Source organism: Papaver somniferum, chromosome 2 (genome assembly GCF_003573695.1).
Source record: "Papaver somniferum cultivar HN1 chromosome 2, ASM357369v1, whole genome shotgun sequence".
In the NCBI taxonomy this organism is placed as follows: Eukaryota; Viridiplantae; Streptophyta; class Magnoliopsida; order Ranunculales; family Papaveraceae; genus Papaver; species Papaver somniferum.
This window is the reverse complement of record NC_039359.1, coordinates 144,840,091-144,850,934: the sequence shown is the minus strand read 5'-3', so window position 1 is coordinate 144,850,934 and position 10,844 is coordinate 144,840,091. Positions and strand designations below refer to the sequence as shown.

Sequence of the window (10,844 nt, the reverse complement as noted above, 5' to 3'; positions counted from 1 at the left end):
AACAGAAGTCTTTATGGAAGATGGGTGCATAAATCACTAACACATCAGAGAAACTACGGCTGTGTATCTATCTTTTATGAACACAAGAAATGAACTAGGAACAGAGGCTGAATCACTGCTGGCACTAGGTTTAGCCTCGCTAACTGATTCACTCTCCAATAAACGATATTGAGCCACACAATCTTCAAGGAATTTTATCATGGAATTAAAGCACTTCTTCCAATTGTTTTGTGGCGCAAAACATTCTACAAGCCTGTCCACACGATGATCCAAATAAATTTCCTCAAGATCATCAAAAACTTCCAATCGATTCCTACTGCCAAATAAGAGCAAATCTCCCAGTGAACATAACAGCTCTTCCTGTCCTGGATTCATGTGGTAAGGATCTTTAACAAGCCTTAGGACGCGCAAGGCCACTTCCTTAACTGCAACATTTGTTGGAGCACATGCAAGTGTTCTACAGCTCTTACTTAAGAGGGAATACAACAAGACACTGAGAGTTTTAGTTTTCCCAGTCCCAGGTGGACCCCAAATAAGTTTAATAGAAGACTTATGATTGCACAACGCTGCCGAAATAGAACTAAGTACTGCAGCTGTCTGGGACTCATCAAGCACTAATGATAATCTGCGGCCAAGTTGTTCATCCCCAGCGCTGTCATCTTTTAACGAACAAACATTGCAGATTTCTTCGACCTGCAATACAAAAACAAAACAAACAGTTATGTTGTGCACCAAGTTATCACAGGCATCGCACTCATTCAAACTGCATTCTCTTTCTTTCAATGGCCGCAGAAGTTATAACAGTAACAATAGATATAGGAAAGCGAAGAAACAACACGAACCCTAAATACCCATCAATTTAACAGTTTTGAGTCTGCACCATATACCGTTCTTGGAAAGAAACAAGTGGGATCTAATAAGAAAAATTCACATTTCTTACCATGGAGTTGGAGCACAAAACTTCCTTGATGATCTGTAAGTTCCCAGACATGTGTAATGCTCTCCACATTCTAATTTTTGTTGTCATATTAACCAGAAACACAGCAAAAATGGAGTTCCGCATGCCTTCGTTAGCCTCTACCAACTTTGAAGTCCGGAATCCCAAATAACCAGATATTTTATCATCTTCTGTAGCATTAGATTCCTTATCGTTCATGACTAGAGCAAAAGTACATGTCCTTACACACTGCTCCAAATCCGAGGCAACTTCAGGTACCACATCAGACAACACAAAGAGATCACCACATTTGGGAGAGTATGGCTCTTTGCCACTACCACTATTTATGTTCCTCCAAGAATCAAATTTAAGCTCATACAGAAATGAACCATGTGGCGCAGACTCCTTCACTGAGATTACTTCAGCATACGGTGCATCAAGTAACACTTCCATACTCGAAAACAATTCAGCACGAGTTTCCTCTATTAACGGTAAGGTGTAAGAACCAAGGTAGTCCTCCACTGACTGGAAACGTTCAGGGATCTTTTCCACCTAAGATCATGAGAAGTATCTAAATCAGATTCCGGAACGAAAAGATCAAAAAAGTTCAGCTTAACACCAAACCGGTAGAGGATTGATTCTTTTAATTAACAAAGATCTTCAACAAGGGTATATATTTATACTAAGATGGACAAGGACAGAGACAGACCTGATCTTTATATAACTCGTCGTTGGATATATCCTCAAGAGTCCAAGAGAACACCAAATCAATCAAATCTTTCTCGGGAGGTTTATGTTTGTAATAACCAGAATGTGCCATTTCAACCACTTGACCACCACCTTCTATCTCATCTCCAAGCTTATCTCTACATAAGAATTCAAACAACATAACTAAATATTTGACATAAGAATATAACAGTCTAACTTCCATAGAATGTAAAAACAAATGCATAGACTCATACATATGGGAAGAATGTCACTCGAGTACACATTTCAGACTTGAGGAACATGGTTTGGCCACATATGCAGGACTCTTGAACCTTTCAGACCCACATGCTAGATTATGTATGAATAAACAATCTATTGGCACGGAATTATAACATGACAATTACAAACACGTAACTTAGTGACATTCTGAGTTTATCCTGTTTTTGTATCAAATTTCAGATAATCTCGTAAGCTCGCTCAAACAAGTGAACGCAATCCATCCGTACTTATAATATGCCTTGTCATACAAAGCACCCAAAATATATTGCACAATACGAACACTACTAAAAGATGAAGTGCATGTTCCAAGAACAAATTAAAGTATAATTGTATAAACAAAGTTGAGATTTATCTCAGATTTCTCTAAAACATAAGAGAGTAAGACAAAAACAAAAACAAAAACAAAAACAAAAAAATCTTTCTACCAAATAATTCCAATAAAAACAACAACAGATAGGAAATTAAACAACAGAAATTTCTAGGGTTAAATTTAGTAGTCACTTAAATGAACTCCACTTTTGAATCCTGCTATATAAACTAAGATGTGTGAATAATTACAAACAATTAGTTTTTCAAATCTTCAATTGACAAGTTATAACTATTTTTAGCACTAATTAAATTTAACAACTAATTACTTTTCAAGTCTGTTATATCTTTAAGAGATGTTATTACTAGTAATGCTAAACAAATAAATAAATTGAAGGGTACTAGAAAGTTCTACACCTTTGTACTAAGATCATATTGAAATGATCCTTCTAAATTGAACCCTAATTCAAATCCTAAAGAATAATTCTCATTTACAAAACCTACAAGAAGAAGAAGAGAGTGATACAGACCTGCTAATGATCACCATAACTTCTTTTTTGAGGTTGAACTCATCAATTCTCCTGTGAACTTCCTTTTTGATGACGGATTGAGTTTTGTATAGAGATAGTAATATTTACGTTTAGAGATTTTGGTGTGAGAAATGTTTGGTTTCTGAGTTGAAGTTATCATCATGACTGATTAGACAAGACTAGACTAGACTACTCTGCACACCGCCGAATGAACTATACTCAAACGCCACGCCAAGTGACGGGATTACATTGAGAATAGCGGGAAACTAATTTAATAAGGTGACTTGTGATCAGAGATAAAGGAAATGACACGGGACACGATATTTCAGGGTCTTTCGGATAAACTACAATACTGACATAAAGTGAAAAGCAGACCAACTTTTCCTATTCAATAAATACATACACGTATGAAATACAAAATTTTGTTAGAATTTATCCATAAGGTGCGGTCTCTTCACACTTTTATTATCACACTATCTCACACGTTGAACGTCATTATTGCGAGTTACAACCAAATCGTAAAGGATTTGAAACTAATACTTTGGGGATATGTTACCATTACATAGCTCTACTTTCCTACAGAAAATGAGCCTATTTCGAGACGTATAACACCATCATCTACTACTTTGAAAATGAGCCGTTGAAAATCTGTGGATTTCTGGCCGTTGAAATTAAGACCGGTAGACTGTAAGGTTTTATATTTCGGAATGAGCTTATTTTTGGTAGGCATGTACAGCTTGGTAAAAGGAACATATCCTCAAAATATTGGCTTCAAATCCGTTACAGTTTGGTTTTTATTCACGAAAATAACGTCAAACGTGTGAGATAGTGTGATAATAAAAGTGTGAAGGGATCCTTCCTCTTTATCCATGGGTGGTGCATTTGTACTAAGTGGATCGTGAAGCTTTGATGTATATTTCAGCCGGTTCGGAATGTGTTTCTTCAGCTCTCCCTGCACAAACAAAAGCGCTATTGAAGGTTATAAAATAGTTAGACCAGACCGTAAGTGTCTCCATAGCAAGACCTGACCGTAAATTCCTAGCAGATACAATCAACAACTAATTAGAAGCGGATACATCCTGGTTAGCGGAAAATAATGTTGAAGAAATTATCTTCATTATAGGAAAACTTCAACGGGCACAGGTTAAAATATATAAGAAAAGATCGATCACAATGCAGCGATGAACTCAGTTACAAAAGAAGCGAGGATCAGATATCTTCAACACATGTCAACTCACTTGCAACAACGGGGTCAAAAAGCGAGCATATTTCTAATGTTTTTTATAAAAAAAAATTGTAAACTTATTGTACGGTATTGCTTAGTTAACATATTTAACCTTTACATCAAAAAAATAAGAATTTTCACATAATCTTAAAGGAAAATGATTCGTAGAACCCATTTTTTGTACCGAATGTACCTAAATTTAGGTGACACACACATAGAGGTGTAAATTTTGCCCGGCAGCCCAAGGCCCAGTACCGATCGTCCTGTCCCATGACAACCCATGGTGCCCGTGGCCCATTACGGGTTGGTCCGACCTAGCCCATTTAAATAAGAGGGTGGGCACAGGCCACAAGTCAAATTTTCTTTCCCTGCCCAATACCCTCCCTATTAGCTCATCAATATTACCCGCCCTATTAGCCCGTCAATGGTATCCATTTACTTAGCCTAAATGACTGTTTTCATTTTCCTCATCGTTCTCATATGTGTTTCTTAATTTTTACTCCGTAGGAATCTAAATTTGTTAACCATATAGAGAAAATATTGAGCAAAATCTAAGGCAGACTCCTTATGTGATGATTCAATTCAAAAAAAATTATAGGAAGTTTGATTTATCTTGTTCTCATCTCAATCTTGTATTTAATTATTAATTTTAAGTAATACTTGTGTGTTATTATATTACTTTCTTTTTAGTTTTAATAATACACTAAGATATGACGGCACGGGATTGCGGATTGCTACCGCTTTCTGCAATCTTACGTTTTTTTATATGAGCCATTTGATGCACAAAATAAGCTTCCTTGGTTTTTCTCCCGTCACTCCATTAACATGTCCTAAGTAAAGAGCGACTAATTATGTGCAGTGCTTCGAAGAAAATGAATCGGCATCTCATTGTCCAAAAACCTGTCCAAGAAGTTGTGTTTTTTCTTCCACATTGCATATTTAACAACTACTCCCTCCGTTCTTTTTTAATAGGCCAGTTTTGTTTTTAGCGAAATTTAAGGAAATTAAGAGAACTAATCATTGAAAGTGGTCCTCATGACACTTGTCAATAAAAGAAGTGAAGTGAAATGGTCCCCATAACACTTGTTAGCAAAAGAAGTAAAGTGAAGTGGTCCACATGACACTTGTCATCAAAAGAAGTTAAGAAAAAAGTGGTCCCAAAAAATTAAAATAACATTTGACTTTCCCAATAAGGAAACTGGCCTATTTTTTTGAAACTTTTATTTATAGAAACTGGCCTATTAAAAAAGAACGGAGGTAATATATAAATGACAGAATGATCATGTTTGGTAGTTGTTATATATGGTATCCAGATATAATATGCGAGGCCTTGTAATGAGAATGAGGATCACCATGTCACCATCCATAGGGGAAAAGAATAGAATATCCCAATCCATGTTTTCTTTCAATATATACAATGATCATTTGAAAATAAAATGAAAATTACACATCCATATCCTGTTCTATTATTATACATCACTACACTCGCGGGAACCAAATGCGATGACACAACTGAGATAAAATATATAGGGAATGAAGTTGAACTTTAGATGCAAAGCATACACATTAACCTACTATACATACTGCACAGTAATTCCATGTATAACTTAGGTTGAGAATCCACACACTGGACAGCTAAAAATATAAACTTAGAATCCAGTGCCTACATCCACAACACTGAAGGGGACATCATGTAGATAAATAATATCCACATCTTGTAGAAGTGTCATTGTCACCACTTAACAATTGCATCTCTGCTGTATGGCCAGCACCGTTGAACTGCATCCAACTTCATAACATCAGTGTACCACCACCGGTGGGGAAATAATGGGCACCCCTTAATGCCAACTCCAAATCATGTAAAAAGACAATAAATAAAGTAAACCTTCAATATATGGCTATATATCTTAAGCTACCAAATCTCTATATTTCCACTCCAATTTATGATAAATCGGAATAAACACATATGTTGCTCAAGGAAAATGTTATAGAATCCATATCCATCTACGTAAAGCATATACCTATGACGTCTTCAATGCTACAGAAAGTATCTTGGGGTTTAAGGAGAGTACTTGCTCAGATGCACCACGCTGGCATTATTGAATATCAAAAATTCCAATAGAAGCCTCCTTAACGATCTTAACGAATGGGATAGTAGTTAGAATCAACATTAGGCAGAAACGGGAACAACTGACAAAGCATCGGAAAGGCTCCACGACCACGATATCCCTAATATGATATTTATTAGGCAAGGGTTTCATTTCAATACCGATTGCATGATGTCTACACGGTTTAATATTTTTCAATCAAGAGATACTACATTTTTGTCATTGATGCAGTTGTGTTTTTGTCAAGGATAGTAATATAAATGGATCATATAGGTCAAGCGTTAAGGCTAATTATTCAAATTTAGCTATCTAAGAATATGCAGATTCAAGTTAAGGATACAGGAATGTTGGTAGGACTAGAAACCTATCTACAATGTAAAACACAATAAGCACGGATCGTTCCCACAGAGACAAGGTTGTGTGAAGCTGAAATCAAAGTACTGATACTAATTTAAACGAGTGAATTTGTCGATACGACGAGAAGCTTCGTAATGAGAATTGACGGAAGAACAAAAAGTAATTTAAATGAAACGTTAAACACTTGATAAGAGGGCACTAGAGTTATCAATTCCACCACTTAACCTACACTAGATTATTAAACTAATGAACTTTTCTTGTTCCTTATAATGGACGGCAATTAAGATTCAAGTCTGTTGCTAGCCTAAGGTGATCTCAAATGGATAGTTTAGTCACAACTAAGATATCAATTCCTAGCATCAGTTGTCTTATTACAGCACAACTAATCACAAATTGAAAACAGTCAATGAAGCATGAGTTGATGCAACAACAGATAATGGTTCTAACAGCCTAGGATGCAAGACATACTAGGTGAAAGTTATAAGTTGCAACTTTAAGATTAAACTGATCCCTACTCAACTAAGCTCTTACAAGAACATTTTCATTATCATAAACAACTAGAATTAAGCTAAGGGCTTCATCTAAGCCCTAGCTTAAGAAATTAGAACATGATGAAAACAGATAACATATGAGATTCACAAATTGAGATATTCATTCATGAAACTTCTTAATGTTTACTGATTTCTACCAAGATGACTTTTTGAGAACATAGGCTACAAGATGACTTTCTACTTCTGATCCTTCTTTTTTCCCTCTCCAATTACACAACAACCCCCCCTATTTATACACACATTTCTTCCCCTTTTCAGTCCCTATTCTCAACAAAAACATTATAAAATTTGGGGGTTTTGTTCTCGAAACTCACCAGTATGTAAGATTCTTCATTCATGTACCGCCACTGTACCAATTTGACTGATGTTGTACAGAAATTAGGTTCAGACCTAAATTGATAACGAATGTAGCTTGTGTCCACCACGTCCACCTTTTTATTGTCAATTTCTTGCTGCAGTTGTTGGAGTTCGCAAGGAGCAACAAATTCAAACCAATAGCTTGTTATCCTGTCACTTTTGAAGAGAAAATTATCCGACTTAATCTTGCACTCCACAGTCTAGGGCTAGGTTGAATTAGGTAGAGATAAGTATAGAAAATAAGCAAGTAGCCTGACAGGGGAAAGATGGTGATGGAGGTAAGGGCGATGAGTACTGAAATTGACAGGGAGCTGGCTTTCGATGAGATTGGTAGAGTTAGGGTTTGACAAATGAGGGGATGTTGTCGGGAGAAAAGGAGAGAATGGGGGTTGTTTCTGATGATAGAGAAATGAAAGAAGGGTTAAGGGTCTGTTTGGGTGTAAACCATGAATATCTTGTTTTTGGTATATGGGTGAAACTTGGACCTGGCTTGTATTGTTTCCCAAATTGTTTTTAGTATTTGAACTTCGGCCCATTAAATCGCAATGCTCACAACTCATCTTTAATCCCTTACTGTGCATGCCTTCTTTTGACCATTCATCATCGCGCAACACCCGCTTTGCTCCACGTTTATACCGATCCCATGTTCAAACCATTCTCTTCATTCCCCTAGCATTACAAAACCAAAATAATCAGGAACAATTGCCACACATTTTACTTGAAACGAACAAGAACTACAAAATACATAATTTGGCATAAATACAAGCAATTAGTGAACAAAGTACCATAAACACCTACAAAATGATAAGAATATATACAGTATTAGATGCCTATCAAATACCCCCAAACCTGCCTTTCGCTCGTCCTCGAGTAAAACACAAAACCAAAAGAAAAGTCCTTCCTACACCACTGTCTCTGTCAGGATATACCCAAAAAGTTCTTAGGACAAAATATATGCTCAGATTCCATGAAATGTGACATGTGCAATTCAGTTTTAGCTCACAACAATTGGATATGTTAATATAGCTTTCAAAGGCACAATTCTAGCACTGAAACAACTAAGGACATGTGATAAGAGTGTAAAGTGTATCTACACATGTTTAGAGAATGATCAGAAGTTATGACTGTCAATTGCTAAGAGATAGTTTTTAGGCTAAGAACTGAAATCAAAGCCATGCTAGCTGTCCGGCTTTACGAGAATTGTGAATGTTCACCTAAGAGTTGGTGATATTTCAGCTTACCCGCGTTGTACATCGATGGCTACGCCCTCCTTGCATATTACAAGACCATTTACAACACATAACAACAAAGAACATTTTACATTGACTATTCTCATTTTGAGGCAAGAGAGACACTTTAACATTTTTACTGAAATAGAACATAATAACAGATAATGATTACTTTTTTTTTTGAACTGAATTTTCTTTTTTTTGAACTGAATTTTTCTGATTTTCTTTCTCAACTGATTTTTCACTGATTATGGAATAACAAGATATACAAACACAAGATGACGCAACAGCTTTACACAAAAACAGAACAATATATTACATGACACTTTTGGCAAGAGGCAACCCTTTTTCGATGCACCCGGTCAAATTCAATGGTTGTTTTTATTAACGTATCCTCCAACTTCTATCCCAGCCAACCAAAGAACAAGCTAGTCAAGTCTCATTCAGTATTCTAGATGATTGGCAGTCTACTTAACCGATAAAACACCTGCGACCGAGGCTATACATGTATTGGTAGATCGTGCATGTGCAAATTTCTTATCAACATGTGAATTGTGCTAGAATCAGGGGTGCCTCATCATCTAGACTAAGAATCCTAAGATATTATATCATGCACAGGTATCACAGATCAAGGTGAATGAGCTCCATTTTTTCATTTTTCATTTTTTTTTCTAAGGTGTTATCCATTCACAAGATTCAAACATACCAAATCGCTACAAAGTTCATGTGATATCTACTTGTACCCCCAAACCTATGTTAAACAGTGTCCTCAATGTTTCTAAGGATTCACAAATTATAACATGCCATGAAGTTCATGAAGAAAAAGAAAGCTTAGAGAGTATCAGGTCCAAAAAGTGCTGCCAAACCAGATAGTTGAGCAGAAAAGTGGATATCAAACTGAAACCAAAAGAAAGCAAGGAGGGATAATGGAATTCTAAACCTGTGGTATGTACAAGGGGTTATCAGTTCAATCCAGATAGACGGGGTCTTCCAGATCGGTTGTTTCAATTTCAGGTGGAATTGGTTCAAGGAACAGCTTCAATCTCTGTCCATTGACCTTGAAGACGTTCTTAGTTGCTACATCTTCGATTTCTACAGCTCCATGAGGGAATATTGTTCGTACCATGAACGGGCCTGTCCATCTAGAACGCAATTTACCTGGAAAAAGATGCAAGCGAGAGTTGTACAATAAGACTTTCTGACCATGTGTGAAAGACTTGCGCAAAATGCGCTTGTCATGAAACACTTTCATTCGATTTTTGTACAACTTAGCACTATCATAAGCATCATTTCTCAGCTCTTCCAACTCGTTGAGCTGAAGCTTCCGTTGAGTACATGCCTTATCAAGAGAAAAGTTAAGTTTCTTGATAGCCCAATATGCTCGATGTTCTAGTTCAACAGGTAAATGACAAGGTTTGCCATACACAAGTCTGTACGGAGACATGCCAATAGGGGTTTTATATGTTGTTCTATAAGCCCATAAAGCATCATTCAATCTCAAAGACCAATCTTTTCTAGACGGGTTAACCGTCTTTTCAAGAATATGCTTAATCTCCCTATTAGAAACCTTTACTTGGCCACTGGTCTGTGGATGGTACGGGGTCGCAACCTTATGAGTTATGCCATACTTGCGTACTAATGACTCAAAAGATCTATTTCAAAAATGTGAACCATCGTCACTGATTATAGATCTAGGTGTGCCAAAACGAGAAAATATGCTTTCTTTTAAGAACGAAAGTACCACCTTGTGGTCATTTGTTTTGGTTGCAATTGCTTCTACCCATTTAGAAACATAGTCAACAGCAACAAGGATGTATAGCTTACCTTCAGAATTGGGAAACAGACTCATGAAATCAATTCCCCAAACATCAAATAGTTCAACAATCAAAATAGGGTGCAATGGCATCATGTTTCTCTTGGAAATACTTCCTAGTTTCTGACAACGTTCACAAGCAATATAATAATCATGACAATCTTTGAACAACGATGGCCAATAAAACCCACTCTACAAGACTTTTGCAGCAGTTTTCTTTTCATTGAAATGGCCTCCACATGCTTGGTCGTGACAAAAAGATATCACATCTTTTTGTTCACTGTTGGGGACACATTTCCTAATGATTTGGTCCGGGCAGTACTTAAACAGGTACGGGTCATCCCAAAAGAAGTGTTTAACTTCAGCCAAGAACTTACAACGGTCTTGTCTAGACCAATGCAAAGGCATCCTTCCCGTGGAAAGATAGTTCACAATGTCAGCAAA

General features: G+C 36.6%; 1 protein-coding gene across 1 annotated transcript; it reads right to left on the bottom strand.

The window, feature by feature from the left end:
* Positions 1-3,030, bottom strand: LOC113349348 (probable helicase senataxin). The gene is made up of 4 exons (XM_026593322.1): positions 2,761-3,030; positions 1,647-1,803; positions 941-1,489; positions 1-693 (listed from the first exon to the last, which is right to left on the bottom strand). The coding sequence occupies exons 1-4, from the start codon at positions 2,775-2,777 to the stop codon at positions 37-39; spliced, it is 1,380 nt and encodes a 459-aa protein (XP_026449107.1). The 5' UTR covers positions 2,778-3,030; the 3' UTR covers positions 1-36.
* Positions 3,031-10,844: the final 7,814 nt, after the last annotated feature.

Coding starts and splice junctions, on each gene's coding strand:
- LOC113349348 (XM_026593322.1), bottom strand. Junction 1,490..1,646: donor ACGAGTTATATAAAGATCAG/GTCTGTCTCTGT, acceptor TCATGATCTTAG/GTGGAAAAGATCCCTGAACG. Junction 694..940: donor TTTTGTGCTCCAACTCCATG/GTAAGAAATGTG, acceptor TTTGTATTGCAG/GTCGAAGAAATCTGCAATGT.